The 20,899-nt window shown below is 35.7% G+C and overlaps 2 protein-coding genes and 1 pseudogene across 2 annotated transcripts; 1 reads left to right on the top strand and 2 right to left on the bottom strand.

The window, feature by feature from the left end:
* Positions 1-119: 119 nt before the first annotated feature.
* Positions 120-2,868, bottom strand: LOC140888531 (protein HIGH CHLOROPHYLL FLUORESCENCE PHENOTYPE 244, chloroplastic-like; annotated as a pseudogene).
* A 1,516-nt stretch (positions 2,869-4,384) lies between these two features.
* LOC140890822 (mitochondrial import inner membrane translocase subunit TIM44-2-like) lies at positions 4,385-9,985 on the bottom strand. Its single transcript, XM_073298923.1, is given in 15 exon segments — positions 4,385-4,596; positions 5,316-5,378; positions 6,228-6,299; positions 6,396-6,500; positions 6,719-6,791; positions 6,879-6,922; positions 6,924-6,948; positions 7,032-7,096; positions 7,813-7,881; positions 7,979-8,485; positions 8,593-8,637; positions 8,837-8,912; positions 9,041-9,124; positions 9,659-9,771; positions 9,873-9,985. Coding segments are annotated over 15 exon segments (1,560 nt in total). The 5' UTR covers positions 9,954-9,985; the 3' UTR covers positions 4,385-4,458.
* Positions 9,986-14,269: 4,284 nt separating this feature from the next.
* LOC140887080 (protein DETOXIFICATION 45, chloroplastic-like) lies at positions 14,270-20,855 on the top strand. Its single transcript, XM_073294107.1, has 14 exons — positions 14,270-14,760; positions 15,591-15,778; positions 16,154-16,297; positions 16,411-16,535; positions 17,339-17,474; positions 18,050-18,146; positions 18,259-18,359; positions 19,082-19,245; positions 19,339-19,410; positions 19,513-19,629; positions 19,721-19,816; positions 19,896-20,017; positions 20,220-20,271; positions 20,368-20,855. Exons 1-14 carry the CDS (start codon positions 14,408-14,410, stop codon positions 20,377-20,379), a joined length of 1,779 nt encoding a protein of 592 aa, XP_073150208.1. The 5' UTR covers positions 14,270-14,407; the 3' UTR covers positions 20,380-20,855.
* Positions 20,856-20,899: the final 44 nt, after the last annotated feature.

Genomic DNA, 20,899 nt, shown 5'->3' with positions numbered 1-20,899 from the left:
TTCCAATTCGATCAAGTACATAGATGCATGCTGCAGTCTCAGTTCAAACTGCTCTCATCAACTCCATGGAAAATATGTCGTTGCTATGCCGAACCTGGAAGAAGCAATGTATATATACCTCAGACAAATGCCAATCTATCAGCGACATCGTTTGTCCACTCAAAACAAACGAGTCCACTGGCGAGTGGATCTTAAAATTGCGACGGGACCTGTGGTAACGTTTGCATCTTGAACGGCGAGTCTCTCGCACAAGGTTATTCCTGTAAAAATTTCACATGATTTCAAATAATAAAATTGATTTTACAGTTTGGTAAACCGGTGCATGCCTGGGACGAGAAAGATATGGAATAATACATTCTCCAAGACACAAGAACATGAGTGTTGAACAATAGCCACCACCACATCTCCACAAACAACTATTTCTCAAATTGAGGGCACTGTTCATTTTTCTTTACCTCTTGCAGTTCGTCCAAGCACGAGGCCCCAGCAAAAGTAAGGAGTTTTCCGTTGACATTATCATTTCGTATAGCTATAAATGTTAAACGAAGCCATATCCCTGGAAATATAGGGTAACTGTTTGAGGACTTTAATTATAGCGTCAAAATTACCAGATTAAGGCACATAAAAGTATACTTGGGTGTCCATATACGCTATTCTTGTTGGAGCGTCGGTACCCCAAACAGATTTTTTCTTCCAATATGGGCACAGCGTTCACTGCCCAATCTGACCCTGGAAAGATAGTGAAACACCACACAGATACGACGAAAAATGGTTCAGACTGTCAAATATTTGAAACAAACGCAGAACAAAACGATGAAGAGAAAGATGGAAAGAGAGAGACGAATCACAAACTATAAACATGTCACAAGAGAAACGTTCGTAACAAACTCTAGGGTAAACCAAAAGATTGCACGTAATTTTTCATTCGTTTCGCAGTTGACGTGGGAAAGGCAAGCGTACCAAAGAAATTGGACAAGAAATTAAAAAACACTGAAAACATTAAACCAAAAGACGGCATTCACCTGCATGAAAAGCACATAGCCGGATGGTGATGTGATTCAGGCCTGAATCGCGGATACATTTCTCAGTGCAGTGTTTGATACTCCATAAGTGGAACTTCAGGATGCTTATCACAGTTATCGGGATTGAAAAGAAGACCAACTTTTTGGATGCCCACTGGACTATGCGCATTGAATGAGAGCAAACTCTTTCCTTTCCAATTCTACCTAAAGTGAGGTGATGGTGAACTAAGTATGGCAGATTCTATGTAAAAATATTAAATGGAAACTATTGCTAGGAATCTCAATAACCCTCCTAACATCGATCCTCCTGTGTAACTGGCAATTCAATCAGATTGTTGGCAAGTATCCTCACAGATTTTAGGGGATCCTCCGGTCGTCCTGTAGCACAGTCAATAACTGTCTGGATTGCAACAAATGACGCTGGTATTGTCTCAGTTTTGATAAAAGTCTGCCTGCAGAAGAATAACCGTGATTCAGTACATTATCGTACCATGGCAGTAATGAATTTTCATAGATGCATAGATTTCAGATTACACAGTTAAAATGAGTCATTTGACAAGCTAAACACACAAGTAGATTTACATCAGAAGTTGGATCCTCAAGCAACAATAAATGTTACGAAGAATCAAAGCTCTTTGCCGATGGAAGCAAAGGAACACTGAAAGATTCAGTATCCTGTTCCATGTAATGAATGCTAATATCAACATGTATTGCATATATGACAACAATATAGCAAAACAGCCTTAGCCAATGGAAGTCAATCCTTGAAGGTTTCTATGGTTAGTATCCAAAAACCTTACTTCAGCTTTCCTAGAGGTCTTCTCATTAGACACGGCATGACGCGCTTTAGATTCCGTACAGGGTATTATATCTCCTCCCCTGGCTCCTCCTCATCTTATCAATTTATAATTTGTCTTTGGATTCATTCTTGTAATTTCTTTTACCGACCTCATGCCTTCCGTTTTGTAAATGCGAACTTTCACGCCAGGAATTGATCCTTTGAATCAAAACTAGACAACACCGCGCCTATCCCTCACCTCGATATAGACGGTTTATATATATATAGCCATAAAAAGGATAAAACTTGAATTCTTCCATTTTGGCAAAAACAACGAAATTTACCATGTGCACGAGATCACAGTTCTAACATCGGGGATATATAGACATCATTCAGGCAGAAGGCAAAAAAAAACAACAAGAGACGAATCAGCAGATCAACCCAGCCGCTCCAACATTCCAAAAAGCCGCTTAAAAAACACATGAACTGCCTAGGCCAAGTTTAGCACGGTCGTGACTTGCACACAATAAACGCGTTAAGTGCAGCATAATGATTACTGTACTAACATCAAAGCTCAAATTATTAAGCAGTGAGTTTACATCTGACAACAGTGGCGCCCCAGTCACGGAGGAAATCAGCAGGAGCAGGGCGAGGCCTGACGAGGCACCGAACATCATATCCTTCATCCAACGCCCGCCTCACAATCTGCCTGCCCAACGTTCCCGTGGCTCCTACCACCAGTATGCTGGTAGGCCTGACAGGAGTCCCCGGGGCCAAATTCACAGCGGCGCATTTGATCAAAGCTCCATTGCCCTGCCTAAATCAAAAGCTAGAGACAATCAATCACAAATGCTATCGACAACAAAGAGCAGTGATACAAAATGGCGCGTCAAACTGAAAGGGATCATCACCTTTAGAAGTAAGAATCGTAGCGGAGGAAGAGGAGTGAGGGGAGGTGGACGCGACGGAGTCCGGAGCCAAATTGCGCCGCCAGGAAAGGGAGGATGCTGCGGACGGCGGAGCGTGAGGGTGGGAAATTGGGGGTGGAGAGTTGAAGCGGCCATAAATTATAAATCAACCACCTTTTTTTGCTTGCTTTCTTTTCTCTACTCTCCAGTGTAGTGGAAGGGGACTACAGATGCACAACATGCCACGTCTGCAACTATGGATTACGCATCAAATCATTTTTTTAATAATAATAATAATATATGCAAGTTTTTTTGTTTTTAGAAAACCGATTTTTTTTTTTTTGGATATTATTTTGGAAAACCGATTTCGAAAGGTACACAATGATTTTTCGAATATATTAGTAGGAGAATAATTTTTTTCCCATTTTTTTGGTTAATATTAAAATTTGGTTTAATTTAGTTAAAATAAAAATATTATAAATGTAAATTTAATTTGACATCATGACGGCGCAAGTCGAGTCCATCTTATACTTCGATTTCTTATGTACTTATATAATAATAATAATAATAATAATAATAATAATAATCTTTTTATTCTGCTGAGAAGGTGGAATGATATAGAAAAAAAAAAAAAGGTGTGTAGGTTGGTATGACCAAATAAAAAATTTCAGTTTAGTTTATTTTTTATGATTGTGATATTATCCATCTTCTTATATAAATCAAATTTAATTTCAAAAAAAAAAAAATTGTACAAACACATGGTATCTGTCGAAGCATTAGTACGATATTAAATATTATTCTAATGGAGACAAAATTTGGGTAAAATTGGATTTTACCTATGTTAGTATATTCATTGCCCAAACAACATCGAAAGACGAAGATTTATTAATATATGTGAGGTCTATTATTTTTTTAATGGACCTCATATATATTGATAAATATCCATCATTAAATACACTATTAAAATAGTGTCTATACAACCCGTAGGATGAAATTTTCCCAAAATTTGGTAGGTTGACGAGACGAAGTTCAGAAATTGTAATAGGTGCTTCCTTAATTTGTATAATCATGATATTATCATTATTCTAATATAAACCAAATTAAATATTTGTCATAAATTGTAAGAAGGTGCCTCGTTAATTTGTATAATTATGATATATCATTATTTTGATATAAACCAAATTAAATAATTTTAAAAAACTATACAAACACGTCAGACACAGGTAATAATAATGTAGAAGAAAAAAATAGCTAAAAAAACCAACGCCATTACCAAAATCTATATTTTCACGAGTGTAGAAAGCAAAATTGCTCATTGATTGAAGACGATATTCTAAAATACTAATTTAAGCCATAATGAAACATAAGATCGAATGCAAAACGTGAATAAAATGTAACATAATTTGTCAAATTTGAGGGAAAAAAAGTCAACCAAAATCTTAATCAACCGTATTACCTTTAACGCGCAAAAATTGAGTTACGAATAACCAAAATCTTAAATTTGTTATTCTTATATGATATTAACCTTTATTAACTCAAAATAATTAAAATTATATTATAAATTCAAGGTATTATTTTTCGCTTACTTCGAGTAAATCCATTTAAATTAACCTCACCTTTAACACACTTGAAATTGCTAACAAAATCAAAAGGGGCTAAAAAATTTGAGGCACGAATGAGATGAGACAACAAAATCCTCATCCACTCCAACATTAATTATTGTTAATTTTAATAACCAAATGAATGAGAATTAAATGAGGGCCCTAACACCAAGCTGCTGCATTTCTCTAAGCTTCCAGATAGAGTAAGGAGCGGCATAGCCATCTCCAAGTTGTTCAGCATCCAACTGCTGCATAGCCCATGCATAATACACCGTCTGAATTGTATCCTGTTTCACAAACATACACGTCGATAAAACAAAAATCAACAAACTTCATGTTCTGGTTTCTATGGAACTCAGCGCCCAACAATTACTAGACTTGAATTCATCAAGGGTATCCCGGAAAATTACCCAACTATCATATTGTAAGTGTAGAGTGCACACTGATTGTTCGTGTGCATTTCAACTAGTATTAGGCAACCATTCCACCAAAGACAAATATTGAGGACTATCTAAAGCAGAAACCTTACAAGTTTCCTGATCTAGGAAGGATTCAAACTTCTTGTTTTTGAATATATGCACCAGATGTTATATGATATTCGATAATTCAATAATGAGTGGCTGGCACATAGGATGTCCATGTTATAATGTGTTCCTTCATGTCCTTCATCGGAATGGAAGTGATCATAATTGGTAGTGTGTATGTGGCGCAATATATGTAAGGCAATAACAGTATATTATATCTGGCAGATCAATATTCCTCAAAGATGATTCTGGAGGCAGTCACAAAAGAACATCGGGGATATTCCCTTGGAAATATCAATTCATTCAAATAAATATGCACATGAAATTGAATTGATGGCTTATATAATGTAATTTCAACGATGAGAAGATGAGCAGAATACCCACAAGCTAGACAAAACAGGACCAATTATAAATCCTTCTTCTCCATTTAATTTATTTTATTTATGTTTAGAGGTTCAATGCAATAAAGGTCTCAACTTTACCTGACCACCTTCTGTTACTGAACCCAGTCCATCGCGTACACAGTAGACTTGCTGTGTTTGGAACTGTGACAATGTCAAACCAAAAGAGTTGTTAGTATCAACTATTGAGCATTTTCCCATGAAAAACATAGAATATGTATGCATCATTCATCAACAGATGAGTTCTTCATGGAAGATCCGAATGATGATTCAACAAAGACCAGCAAATATCCTTTTATGGTCATTTTGATCTAAACTAAAGTATCAAAATAGGGAGGGGAAATAATTGCTTAAGTGGGTATGTTATATACACTTGTACGACCCTTTTCCACATCATTCCTTCTGAAAATCTTAATAATGTTCACCTCTGTAAATGTCTAAAAATTTTACATTTGCACACTCAAGGACTTTATCATTTGGGTGATTGATGTCACGTTTCAGAATGATAAAAGAAAACTCTTACTTATACACGTGCTATTTCAAAATTTTATATCACCAAAATAGCCAAAAATACTAAGGAGCATTGATTACAAGCAACGTAATAATAAATAAAAGCCTAGAAGCAGCGAACTGTCATCAAGTAATACAAGTTTAAAATTAAATTACATTTTTTTTAAATTATTTGTCTCTGTGTATCATATCATATCGCAAAAGCATACAGAAACTTTAATTCCTACTCCAGCAATATTAGTAATTTTTTTCATTCCTTGATCAATGCATTCTTTTCCTAAAATTTGACAAAACTTACAGAACCTTAAAATTTGTAATTTTTATAAAAAAAATTGATATACCAAAGAAATGAATTATCATTCATGATCAGTTCAAGTTTACATTATTCAATAGGTGATCAATGGATTCCCATGATTTTTTTATATACTAAGAAATGTATTCCCATGATTCTCCTCACAAGAGAGCAGACAAGTGAGTTCTTACTGCCACAATTATAATGGGGGTGTCTCCCATCATTTTAGTCTCTCGAACCTCAACTTCTGATATATGCAAAATCTGCAAGGAAGACACAAAGACAAGAAAATATGGACAGGATTAGCATCCCTAAACTATGAATGAGAAGCACAAAACGTGGTACGACGTATTCTAAACCTTGTTCTCAAAAAAGATCCCTTGGCTTTCAAAAGCTCTGCGCTCCGCTACACACCGCTCAATGACGTGAGAAGTACAGTACTTTTTCAAAACATCAGCATCGCCCTATAGGTAGCAAAGCACATAAAAACATCCATCAAGTTAACTCAACAATGTGCTTTTAAAAGATACACCTTTTGTATCCAAACTAGCCAACATTATAGATAATCCAATATTTTCATGACAATATCAGAGCCATGAAACATCGAATTAGATATCAAGTTCAACGCTATGCACTCATGGACTTTAAGACATTTTTTTTTTATAAGATCTTTAAGACTCACTTTAAAATAAGCAATAAGAACTGGTTTGACCACTTCTTGAACCTCAGCGACAAATTCTGGTAAAGAAAAAGTCCTGCAACAAGGTCAAGTGAGAAATATACTATTTCTGAATAGCACAGTTATTTTTCATAGTACTTAAAACAAGGACAAATTATCTTACGGGTCTCTGCGACGAATCTCTTTAAATGACATCGCAGCATCTGATTTCTCCCAGAACAGTCTCACTAATACTGGCAAACAAAGAAACAATTTTTGGTCATGCAAATGACTTCGAAAGTGAAAATTAAAAATAGGAGGAAAGGTGGGTAAATACTCTTGGATTTTGTGAACAACTGGATGATCACTAGTCTCCCATCTCTCCCTCATATCTTCTGCAATCTGCATTTTATCAACAAGGATGAGATACTGATGCTGAGACAGAAAAAGCTGGAAAATCACCAAAGATGTAGATTGAGATTTATCTCACTGTAACTCTGTCCAACAAAAACCAAGAAACTTAAGCATAAAATTTCATCTCACATTCTCACTTTAAACCGTCACCATATATATATTCGCTGCCTTGCCATCTATGAACAGTTTATGTATTCGTGATACATGGTATGGATCTGGGGATGGTTGTGAATAACAAGAAAGTGGGGAAAAAATATCAATTGGCACATGAAAATCCAACTACTGTGATAGCTATTAAATAACCTTAATAATCAACAATTTGACAACTTAATGCGACCGATTTCACTCAATATAAATGTCCGTTTAACAGTAGCATCTAGGACAAACATTACAAGCTGCAATTCCATTTCACAGTGCTAAACCAATGGACATATCAGCTTCTCTCCAGCAATATATTATTTTAATCACAAAAGCCAATGGATAAAACAACAGGCTTTTCTACGGTCATATGTGCTAATTTCTTCATTTAAAGATATATTACTGTAATTGTCACAAAAAGTAGGATTTATATATAAACTCCTATTTCGATGCTTGAGGGGCAGACACCTGACTAAAGAAACTGCAGATGTTAGAAGGTGGATAAAAGTGTAAGCAGAGGTCACAACAGAGAAAACTAAAATATCATATTTCACGTTTCAAATTACCTCCTGGCTCTTTTCAAGTACAGGTTCACTTATCCCACTAACACGCTTGAACATAGGATGGCCTCGCATCTGAGACATCAGTGAACAATAATATGTCAAAAAGGGAACACAAAACATAAATAATCCAGAATACAAAAAAGCATATATGGTTCTCATGTCATATCACCTTATTCTTGAATGCCTCCCATTTCTTACTCCATGGGGATTGCTTTGAAGGTAACACAACAATATCAGTTCGAGTACTTCTTTCAAATTTTGATGATGATGGAGCAGATGACACATCATATTCGAGGCGCTTTCTCCTATTCGGGTTTCCTTTCAACTCATCTTTCACAATCTCATAGCTCTTCTTCACCAAGTCAATGGGCTTCGCTTCCTTCACTTTGTTGAAAGCTAAAGACACCTTAGGAGAAATGGAATAAAACCCATCTTTCACCTTGCCAAATAGAGTTTTGAAATTATCGTCAGATTCAGGTTGCTGTTGCTGTTGCTGTTGCTGTTGCTGTTGCTGTTGCTGTTGCTGATCATCAGATTCAGGTTGCTGTTGCTGCCCCTGTTGCTTTTCTTCTCCAAAGGCAGACTTGTCTCCAACATTGCCATTTGGGCAGTCACTTGATGGAGTTCCATCCGATCCTGTTGGCTCTTGCTTACCAGCACCAAGACTTTCTTTAACCTGAACAAAGATTTAGACAGTTCGTGATTATCAAGTTTTCTATCACTGAATAATATACACAAAATGGCATGGACATATATTCTATATTGAACAAAAACTTCACACACCTCAATTTTAGCAGCAGTAATCTTTTCTTCCATGTCAGCATAAACCTTTATGAAAACAAAGTAACCCAAAAGTCAGTAAAATATGTAAATTAATAGATAAAGACAGTCCATTATTTCATCTAATCGGTCAGTTGTTCAAGCTTAAATTAAATTCCGTCAAATCAGCCATCACCCCGTCACTCGACTTTGCAAGCTTTTTTGCCTTAGCTTCAGAAATTACAAAACCAATAACAGAAATTTATACCTTTTTTGCCTTAGCTTCAGCCTCTGTCCAAACACCATCAACATTCTTGTAGAGCTTCTCAGTAGTCTGCTTCGTTCTGCATTTCGCCATTTCACCAGCTCAGAGCTCCCATTGGAAATGTCTGCCAGCCTTGACATACAACAGTATGTCTCAGCCTCCACGATACAAGTACTCGCGAAACAACAAAAATTGTAATTATATTACCTAGCTTTTAGATCCTCTTTCACTCCCTTTAGTTCTTGTGCCTTCTCCTTAAATTCTTTAATGGACTGTTGAAATTCCTGGTTCCTACACCCAGCAAACAAGTCTCACACCTCAATTGGAAAGAAAAAAGAAAAGGAAAAATAAAATGAGCATGGTATTGATGTCAATGGCCACATTTAAGCAAAGGAGGCTCGAGCCCAAATGGAAAAATAACTGCAAGAGAGCATCAATATCACAACTAACTTCAGTTCTGATAAGCTCGAAACTATGTGGCCACGTGTACACACAAAAATATATATGCCAACAAAAGCAAAAGCAAAAACAAGAATAAAAACTCATTGCCTACTCCCCTTTGCTCACAGTTTATTCACACAAAAAAAAGGCTTCAAAGAATTAGTAGGGCTGAAATAAAGTACGGCCCTCAAAGAAATGATGACTAGTGTTTACAAAAAATCGAACTTATATTTCGCATTCCAATCTATTCCAGCATAAAACACGAATGGAAAAGAATCCAATATGCAACAAAAAATTTGAAGTATCAAAGAGAATGGCAAGTATTCATTAAAATCAAGAAGAAAGAGAAGATAAGATACCCAGTATTTTTAAAAAACATATTACCTTTCAACTTCACCTTTAATCTTCTTAGAGAACTCATTGAACACGCTGAACTCACGTCTAAGCATATTCCCATTAGACAAAATGAACTGCGGCCTTTCCCATCTACTCAAGGCCTACACAGAAACAACCCACAAGCTATCACCAGATCAAGATGCCATATTTCACGCACACATACATATGGAGAGAGGAGTAGGTGAGACCAAGAATCGCGTACCTGCTTAGGTGCTATTAATTGAGGTCGAAGAAGTATATGCTTGTTGATCAAGAAATCTCTAAGGAGTTTTCTGCTGGCCATCAGACCCACCCGCCGAGGATATTCTTCTTCCCTCGAAAAATTATTACGCGGAAAATGCAGAAAGAAACCAACTTCGTAGGGTTTTGTCTCGTGTGCTGTGATTCAACCTCGGCAAAAGACAAGGCAGGCTGTGTGTGGAGGATAGATAGCTCAACTATAAAGAAGCAAATCAATTTTCTTTGCCCTAATGCAAAAGTTTCAGGCTCTTTTCGAATTTTTTTCTTTTTCTTTAAAATAATAAAAATTATTTTTCACTTTTTTATTTTCAATTTTTTTTGTGGAGATATTTTTGTTTCCCAAAAAAAAAAATTAACTTAAATTATTTTAAATGTCACGTAAACATTTGCATCTGTCATGTCAACATTTTTCGATGTCACTTAATGTTTCATGAAAAAAATACTAAAAATCAAAGTATAATTTAAATTAGAGGACAAAAATTTAATACTTATGTGATCAAATCACTAAACAAACAAACTTATCGAATTATTTTGGCTTTATTCCCTTATCATTTTATCTCTATATATATATAGGTTGTGTTTACTTGTGGTGATTATCATGTGATAAGACTATTAATAATAATTCATCTCATGTTTACTGAAAAATTTACAAAAATTCCTAAACTCAAGGCCCGTTAATAATTAGATTTGAGCATGATTTTTAATTCTCAATTTTATTAAGAATAAATAATCTATGGCTTGTATAAATGAAAAAAAAAAATTAGAAAACTCCCAATATACCCTTATTTCTAATATTTTTTATTATATTTAAAAGGCAAAATTGTGATTTTTTTGTTTAATCACAATTCTAATCACAATCGTAATCAATCACAGTAAATAAATTATTATTTATCTATAACACTCTATATCATATCTAATCAGTTTAATAATCACTTAATAAATTATATCTTCACAATCCTATCAACATAAGTAAACGCATCCTTATGTTGCGTTTACTTTGATTAATGAGATTGTGCAAGGATAATTTAATATGTGATTGTTAATATAATTTGATAGGATATGAAGTGATTATGAAAATAATAATAATATGTTTAGTTTGATAAATTAAATTTTGGATTGATTTTTTTTTTCTCTTTTCATCGTATACAGATTTATAATTTTTTTTAAAATTTAAAATTAAGAATCATTTGTAAATCTCATTATTAACGGGCTTAAAATTTTATAATGATTTTCAATTTTGCAAACTTGACCTCGTCCCAAACTATTTCTATAAATTTTTAAAATAATTTTATTTGAAACATAAAGTAGACCTGGCCAAGGGCCGGGTTGGGCTCGGAACCGGCCCGTGGTCAACGGGCCGGTTAACCGGGTCAACGTGCCCGACTCCGGTCCCGGTTTTCCTAAGGGAAAACCGACGACCCGACGGGTCAAACAGCCGGGTTGCACGGGTCCGACACGTGGCGCCCATCAGGGCGCCCAGATCCAACGGCCACTAGCAAGTGGCCGTTGGATCATTCAACGGCCACGACTTGTGGCCGTTGTCGACCCGCTCGACCCGTCGGGTCAACCGGCTTTTTTTTAAAAAAAAAAAAAAAAACCTACTTTTTATCTATAAATACCCCCAACCTCCTTTCATTTTGTTTACACAATTCTCTCTTCATTTTCTCTATTCTCAATTCCTTTTAATTTCTTGAATTATCAAAAATATCAAGTTTCGATTATTGGTTTATTGTCAATTGTTGATTTATTTTCATATTTATACAATTACAAATGTCCGGAGCGGGATCAAGTCGTAGGGATAACAAAGGAAAAGGAAAGGAAAAGAGCATCATACCACCCGAGGTCGAGTATCCTCAATTCAATGTCGATGGATTTGATCTTGAATATTCCGATGATGAAATTCAAGAAATTCGACAAGAGGCGCAACAAAGACAACAAGTTGAACAACCACCACCACCACCACGTCATCATGCAAGTCAAGAAAGTATGAACGATCCGGCGGCCTCTCAAAGACAAACTCGAGCGGTGCCTCGTCCGACATCCGATATCTTTACCAAACACTTCGACAAGGTGACGCTTCCCTCCGGTGATTTGCAAGCCAAATGCAAATATTGTTCAAAATGTTACAAATTTAAACAAGGAGGTGGTTATGGAACTTTGACGCGGCATATCGAGAAAAATCATCCGGTGGAAATTGGTATTGATCGTGGTCAAACTCAAATTCCGGCATTCTCTTCACAATCGGGTAATGAATCTCAACTATTTAAATATAACGAAGCTAGATTTAGAGAAGAAAAGGCTAAATTTTGTGTGGTTGAACAACTTTCTTTTAGTTTTAGCGATAAATTATCTTTTGAAAATTGGCTTTCTACAAGTGCAAATCCTTCTATTAGACGTATTTCAAGAAATAGTCTTAAACACACAATGAAAAAGTTAGTCGTTGATCAAAAAAAAAATTAATTAAGGAATTTTATAGTTTGAATAATAAAGTTTCTTTGTGTTCCGATATTTGGAGTGATCATTGGCAAAGTTGTTCATATATGGGTATTGCATGTCATTGGATTGATAATAATTGGAACATTCAAAAAAGGTTGCTTGCATATAGATGTTTCAACGAATCACACACGACACAAAATATTTCGCAACTTATATTTGTTATTTTTAGAAGAATATGGTCTAACTACCAAAGTTTTTTCAATGTCTTTTGATAATGCTAGTGCAAATACTTCTAGTATTAGTGAGCTTATTGAAATATGTAAACCATCACTAGGTGACAAATTTTTTCATATTAGATGCACATGTCATATTTTAAATTTGTGTGTTCAAGATGGGCTTAAAAATTTAGGCACACATATTCAACCAATTAGAAACGCTATTCATTAATTATGGACGCACCTCCAAGTTATGAAGCAATGAGGAAAATTTTGTAGAATAAATGGTATGAATCCTAAGCGGTTTGCACGAGATGTTCCAACTCGTTGGAATTCAACATATAAATTGATATTATCCTCTTTTGAATATAAAGATTTATTATGTATTTTTTCATCAATTTGTTCAAGCTCGTGATATTTATTTGTTTTCAAATCAATGGAACATATGCACTAGTATTTGTGAAATTTTAAAAGTTTTTAATGATGCTAGTGACCAATTATCCGGTGTTTATTACTCTACTTCACATTTAGTTTTAACACATTATTGCAACATTGCTTGTATTTTTCATGAACATGTTAATTCTAATGATAGTGCTTTATCTCAATGTATTCTCGTCATGAAAGCAAAATGAGAAAAATATTTTTTGCTCATTCCTGAAATTTTTTTATGTGCTTTTGTTTTAGATCCTAGACTTAAATTAGATGGCTTAAGCGACATGTTAACATTATATTATGAATCTTTGGAGCCTATTGCGGAAACGATTTCTTCTATCTCATTGATTTTGTTTAATATTAAAATTTATTTACTTGATATTTATAATGAATATAACATCAAATATGGTGGACAAATTGTTTCACATGAAACACAATCCACTGCAACTAGTAATGTTTCTTTTAAACTTACTAAAGCACAACTTTTATTAAGGAAACGGACGAAACGTCCACGAGGATCCTTAAGTTCCAGTCAGGAACTTGAGAATTATTTTACCACTACTTTTGATTTTAGTGATACAGATGAGGAAAACTTCGACATTTTGAGATGGTGGTCGCAAAAAACACAAATATATCCAATTTTGGCTATAATGACAAAAAAAATTCTAGCTTGTCCGGTTTCAACAGTTGCAGTGGAGCAAGCATTTAGTATTGGAGGAAATACATTGGACGAGAGACGTTCTAGCTTAAGGCCGGAAAACTAGGAAGCCCAATGTTTGCTCAATGATTGGTCAAAAGCCGCTACTCGAACAAAACATATTCAAAGTGATGAAGAAGACCAAGATGATACCGAAGGAACATCCGAAACTACGACGGGAGGAAATGCGAGTGAAGTAGAATAAAATGTAATAGATTTGTAATATTAAGTCATAAGATATTAAGATGTTGAAATTTTAATATATTGTTTATTTAATAAATGTAATAGATTTTTATTATGAAGATATGAAATATTTGATTGAGATTATTTAAAGAATATATCTTATTAAAAATTTGTTTAAAAATTTAAAAAAAACTAAATTTCGAACCCGGACCGGAACCGGCCATTGGCGGGCCGGTTAAGGGTTGGCTAAATGCCAACCCGAACCCGGCGGGTCCGGACCGGGACCGGATCCCAACCGTGGCCAGATCTAACATAAAGTAGTATTCTCATTCTCTTTTACATAGATATTTGCTTATATTAGTTTTATATACGTAAAGATATGAATTTGCATATAAAGATTCGGAAGCATAAACATCGGACAATTGTAACCACCTTAAAATAAATCACGAGAGCGGCCATCTTCCGTATCCATTTTATCTTCTCTTCTGTATTTTCTCGTGTGTTCTGTTTCGTTTTGGGGAGCATTTGCTGTCAATGGCCGTGGCCGCACAATTCAGTGCCGGTGCGTCGGTATGGGGTCGATTAACGTGTTGGAACCGTAGAAGGGATGTTTCATTGCACCACTCATCAGGGCTTCGAGTTCACCTTCGGGGAGAGAACTCGGGGGAACTGAAAATTACTGATGGTCGACGTTTCGAGGCTTGTTCTCTGTCTTTAGACAACGCAAAAGGGTATCTGAGTCATCCGCTCGTTCGTCGAAAGAGGCACCTCTTGTCAAGGTTCGGTAACCACCGGAGTTCCGATTGTGGGGTGCAGTCCCGTGATGTAGACGAAAGCTCTGCAGTACAAGAAGACGACTTTCTCTCGAATTCAAATGGAGTACACAAGTATGATATCCTTTTACCTTTTACTCCGGGGATCGTTTTGAAAAAAAATACCCTGATCGAAGTGTTTTTTTTTATTTAAAAAAAGATAGGCCTCCCAAGTGTTTTTCATTTTCTCTGGTTCGATTCTCATTTATCAGGGGCACTGTAATTGGCTGGTACATGCGTTAGGGACCAAAATATCCTAATACTGTGTATAGAGAAACTGCTGAAACGGCTGATACATAGTCTCTAACACATCTCAAAAACTAGAAGGCCCCATCTTTAATGCTTTGTGGCAAGCTTTGCACCATGCAAAACATATAGAAGTAAAAAAAGATCATTTTGATTTTTGGTGCAACCTTAACACTGTTGTCTTTTAGGGATTGACGACGAAAGTAGAAAAAAATGTTTAAAAACCTAGATTCGGATGGAGCTTAAGGTAGAATTTCAGTTGCTCCAAAACTTCTACCTGTATAGGCATCAATACACATCGAACATGATGATAACTACTAGTTCTAAAATTTCCAGCTTTAGTCAAATTCAACAATTTTTTTTTGAAAGTACAAATTCAACATTGAGTACATCTAAAAGTAGGAACTGATGCAAGTGGGTTAATCGTAAACATTCGGTTCATTTTTTGGAGCTGTGATATTTATATTTGTGAAAATAATGCAGAACTTCTTTGTTTCTATAAAGACTGAAGTCCGTGGCAGGTATTGATGATTTGGGGCTAAATTTCTTTGCATGTTATTGATCATCTTGTCAATAAAGAGAACTCATGAGTCAGATGAATATACAATATTTATGATGTATCTTTGTGTTAATCTTCATTCTCATCTTTTTGTTTCCAGTGAGTTGAATTGCACTGCTTCTTCTGGGATCATTAACACCGAGGATGACTCGAGGGAAGGTCCCATCAGCACATCTTTGTCAAAAGATGTTAAGCATGAGCTTGTGATGCTGTCTTTACCAGCAATTGGGGGACAAGCCATTGAACCTCTGGTACAATTGATGGAGACAGCATTCATAGGAAATTTGGGTAAGGCTGATGCTTAGGTATTCAACCTGACTTCTGGGTTACATTATCCTGTAATTTTTTCACACGATGTATAGAATTAGCCTTCTACTTTGTATACATGGCATAATTGTGAATATTGCGAGCTTGCATGAAGGTCGATGAGATTAATCCTTACTTAAACTATGGACATGCGCCATGATGAAGAGAATCGAATTTATTTAATTAAATTCTTGAAGTATGATCTGATGTTGTCTTCTACTTTGACAGCTAGATATTAATATATGAATGCATTATTTTTGTCTTTTTAGTTTGTATTTCTACTTCTCAGATGGTTATTATCCATCACCTTCTGACATTACATTGCTCTCATATTTTACTAGCCTGTTTCTTATTTAGGTTCCGTGGAGTTGGCCTCTGCTGGTGTCTCCATATCTCTCTTCAATATAGTCTCAAAGCTTTTCAATATCCCTCTCCTCAGCGTTGCTACTTCTTTTGTGGCCGAAGATATTTCCAAGAATGCAAGCAGATTTAACACATCCGGTAGATTTGGAATTGTTGGATAACCCGTTTGTTTTGAATAGCAGATGTAAGTTTCTCTTGATGTCAGTGCTCTACTAATTCAACCTAACTTTTCTTTCCTTTTATGGATGCAGAAAAAAAGCTGCAGCTTTCTTCTGTGTCCACAGCTTTGCTTTTAGCTGTTGGCATTGGCATCTTTGAAGCTGTTGCCCTGTCTCTGGGATCTGGACCTTTGTTAAGTTTGATGGGCATATCACCAGTATGCATTTTCCTGTTCTAAATTTCTAGAAATTCTATGAGACTCAATTCTTGACCTTTTGTTAAATTTTATTCCAGGCCGTATTGTACTTTTCATATTTACGTAACCATCTTGACTAATTGTTGCTTACATTTCATTGCTTATCCTGACTTATTTTGGTCTTTCGGCAGTCATTGGCCAAATTCTAATTACATTGTATTAATTTTTTTGCTTCTATTTTGTGCTAAGAAAAATTTATTAATCCTTGGTTAGAATTTGAAGGCATCTGTCTGGCTTTTGTCACCAAGGGCGTTATGAAAATTTTGATCTCTCTACTTTGCCCCTGGAAGTGGGGAGATCATTCCAGTGTTTATTTGTAGCTAAGACCTGGAGGTCAAAATATGTTCTCTTCTAACATTTGCTGAATTTAACTTGATCATCATCCTGTTTTTAATCCGAAATCATGGTTGGTGGTTTGGTTATCAAAACACAGTTAATGTTGATTTGCATTTTGTATTACTCCCAAACCTGCTGTGGTTCGCGGCTTTGAAGGAAGAAATCTTAAAAAAAAGATCGCGTATTTGTTCATTTTTTAATGTATAGTGTCTTAGTACGGCTGGCTGATCAATTTGTTCTTGTGCTCCAAAAGTTTGAATTTGATTAAGTTAATGATTATTTGGAGGAGGCAGTAAAATCGCGCTTTGTTATTATTTCATCATTGTGCTCTAACTAATCACCATGTGACGTTCTACTGAACTCATCAGCCACATTTGTCATTTGAATTTACATGCAATATTTTTTTGTAAGTTTAGCTGCCATTGCAGGTCTCTTCTATGCGTATTCCAGCACAACGATTTCTTCTTCTTAGGGCTCTCGGTGCTCCTGCATTTGTTGTCTCTTTGGCTCTTCAAGGCATTTTTCGTGGTTTCAAGGATACAAAGACCCCTGTGATTTGTTTAGGCAAGCGTTCCTTTACTTTTAGTTTAAGTGTATTCAAACAGGTAGATAACGTGGCCAGTCTTTTTTTTTTTTTTAAATGGGAATCAATGAAAATATTTTCTTGGTAAGAATGATTAAATGGGTTTACAGTGCTGCATGATAAAGGATCTCAGGATGCCATCGTTGTGTGAAATGTTTGATTTCTTCATCGGGACTTTGTGCTGACTTCTATAGTTCATGTGTCGCATGTATATGATTGTTTAAGAAGTTAAGTGCATTTTTCCTTATTTATCTTTGTTATAATTATAATTATAATAGTGACGGGGACTGAGGACCCATAATATTAAGTATACAATTAGTCAATTATTACGTCAATGTAAAAAAAATCCATTTTTCCTAATGACTTGTATGCAAAAGACTCAGTTAAACTTGCAGTTATGATTTGACAAAAAATCCATTCTTTGGTGTGAACTTTGCCCTTAGAAATCAAATGCTTTTTTTTTGCACAATTATATTGTTGTTATGATTTAGCAAATTCATTTCCCAAAACAGTCCTCCTAAAATTATTTTTCACAAAAGACTCTCTTTTGCTGCAGGTTTTGGAAATTTTACAGCTGTGTTTCTCTTTCCATTATTTATTTATTATTGTCAGATGGGTGTTTATGGAGCTGCCATTTCTACCGTTATATCACAGTATGTGTTCATTTTCCATTTGAAGGGCTCAGTTTTTTTAACTCTGTTATTTCTGGGTCAGTATTTGCTTGGCTTGAATATCTAGATTTAATATAATGTTTCTTGTGTCTAGATACCTTGTTACTTTTTCAATGATTTGGAATCTGAATAAGAGAGCTGTCTTGTTGCCTCCAAAACTTGGAGAGCTGCAGTTTGGTGATTATCTGAAATCAGGTATGCATTTTCTCGTGCAATTTTAACTAATTTTTTAAATGCGTTCCGCAGAATTTTATTTGAAGTGCTTCATTTGGCTGATATGAGGGGTTCTTTTGCTAGTTTGTCTTTAGAACTAATAAGCACATTTAAGAAATAATAATAATAATAATAATAACAACAACAACAACAATAATAATAATACATTACTTCCATGTCTTGAAATTTGTTATTCTGTTGATCAAGTCACCACCATGAGGAATATCACAGTTTTAAACACATCGGACATGCTCGTCAGGTTCAGTTACTATGATTTTGATGCCACCATGTTTTTGAATCTGGCATTGACTGTGTTTACCTATGCTTAGAATGCCAAATGAAGATCCCATTTTGCTAGACACACTTCCCAATATCTAGTTTTGTGTTATTTGGCTTGATTCAAATATCATCAAGGAATATGGTACTTGAATGTTTATGGGATCATCTGGTGGTTTCTAATTGGGAGAACACTAGCTGTTCTGCTGACTATGACCCTTGGTACATCGATGGCTGCACGCCAGTTACTATAATTTTGATGCCCCCATGACTTTCAATCTAGCATTGACTGTGTTTACCTATGCTTAGAATGCCAAATGAAGATCCCATTTTGCTAGATACACATCCCAATATCTAGTTTTGTGTTATTTGGCTTGATTCAAATATCATCAAGGAATATGGTACTTGAATGTTTATGGGATCATCAGGTGGCTTTCTAATTGGGAGAACACTTGCTGTTCTGCTGACCATGACCCTTGGTACATCGATGGCTGCACGCCAGGGCCCTATCGCGATGGCTGCTCATCAAATATGCTTACAAATATGGCTTGCTGTATCACTTCTCACAGATGCACTTGCTACTTCGGCTCAGGTTAATTTTATGGTTTTACCCCCTTTTCTGTCTTTTGTTTTTATAGGTCTCTTTTATCCTTTCCCAACTCATTAAGTTGAGCCATCTGTCCAGGCCTTGATTGCTAGTTATATATCAAGAGATGATTACAGGACTGTGAGGGATCTCACACAATTTGTGTTAAAGGTACTTGTGTTCTTATTCAGTAGGTCCTTAGGTGAGTTTAAGTTTCCTTGCATTACCGATTCAAATTGTTTTCCTGATTAAGCTTTATTTTTGTGTTTCTAGATAGGTTTTGCCCTAGGTGTTTTCTTAGCTCTGGTTCTGGGTGTTTCTTTTAGTTCTTTGGCTAAATTTTTTACGAAGGACACACAAGTACTAGGTATTGTTGGAACTGTTACTTTGGTAAGTAATAAATCCATTTCTTTCTGGAAGCATTCTTGTTAAGGCAGAAACAACCGTGTATCCTGACATGATATTGCTGCAAATGGTGCAGTTTGTGAGTATCAGCCAACCTATAAATGCTCTAGCTTTTATATTTGATGGACTCCATTACGGTGTTTCGGATTTCCCTTATGCAGCACGTTCAATGGTAATAATCTTTACACTGATAAAGCTTGAATAAATGGGAAAAAAGCTCACATACATGCATGCATGGTTGTAAAATGCAGATGGTGATTGGGGCTGTCTCTTCTGCATATCTGCTAAGTGCCCCTACCATCTTCGGACTTCCAGGTGTTTGGTCAGGCTTGACTCTCTTCATGGGACTGAGAATGGTGGCTGGATTTATCAGGTGAAACGTGTGGTTTATCTATTATCTTGAAATGCCGCTCTTTCATTCTGACAAGTTTTATGCGGTTTTTGCCAAATCCCATTAACAAGTTCATCATACGAAATAAATTTTTTTTTATACGAGTAAAACATCATTGGCTTGAAGATGAGAAGCTAAAAAATTCAACACAGCCATTTGTAAACTATATTTCTTCTACTTTCAGGTTATTGTCACATAGAGGTCCGTGGTGGTTCCTGCACGTCAAAGAGGCCAAGGTTAATTCCGAGCTGTTCAAGTTGTTGTATAGGATGGATCTTTTAATTATTTTTATCAAAATAGTACTACTTATCCTCTTGTTTTGTGACTTTCAGGTCATTGGGTGAGAAATTGAGATGGATGGAGGAATGTATGGTAGTGTTTGGGAGAGCTTCTAGCACTTCTCAATTTTTTCTTAGCAAAATTTTGAAATTTTGTTAAGAAAAAGCCGAAAAATGCTTTCTAAAAGCTCTCTCAAACAATACCTATGCATATGAGGAGCAACTGATTGAATACAAGACTTGCTAGGCAGCAGGATGCCCGTCGAGAACTTCATGAATTCGAGATCCGATACACCGTATGCAGCACCAGAGGAAATGGAGTATTGGGTTTTCTTGTTTGAGGCAGATGTCCAGGTAGTTTAAGATGATGATGAGATATGATACCACTACCATCGGTGGCGTCATATGGATCTTCCTCAAAACATCAAATTTTGAAGTAGGAGACGGGAAACACCTTCACTTGTTCATACTTAGAGACCAAGTGTTAGCCTATGTTTGAGGTTTTGACTGAACAAATAACATTCATCTTAATTTACAAAATTCGCACCATGTGACAAGATATAATGGTGTACTATCAACCAATTAT

The sequence above is a fragment of the Henckelia pumila genome, chromosome 3 (assembly GCF_033568475.1).
Source record: "Henckelia pumila isolate YLH828 chromosome 3, ASM3356847v2, whole genome shotgun sequence".
Classification (NCBI taxonomy): Eukaryota; Viridiplantae; Streptophyta; class Magnoliopsida; order Lamiales; family Gesneriaceae; genus Henckelia; species Henckelia pumila.
Note: the sequence above shows the minus strand (reverse complement) of the source record. Positions and strands in the feature narration are given on the sequence as shown.

Bases quoted from the DNA above. Each gene is read 5' to 3' on its own strand.
- LOC140887080 (XM_073294107.1), top strand. From the start codon at position 14,408: ATGGCCGTGGCCGCACAATTCAGTGCCGGTGCGTCGGTATGGGGTCGA. The intron at 14,761-15,590 runs GTATGATATCCT...TTTTGTTTCCAG, and splicing joins AATTCAAATGGAGTACACAA to TGAGTTGAATTGCACTGCTT. The intron at 16,536-17,338 runs GTATGCATTTTC...CTGCCATTGCAG, and splicing joins GTTTGATGGGCATATCACCA to GTCTCTTCTATGCGTATTCC.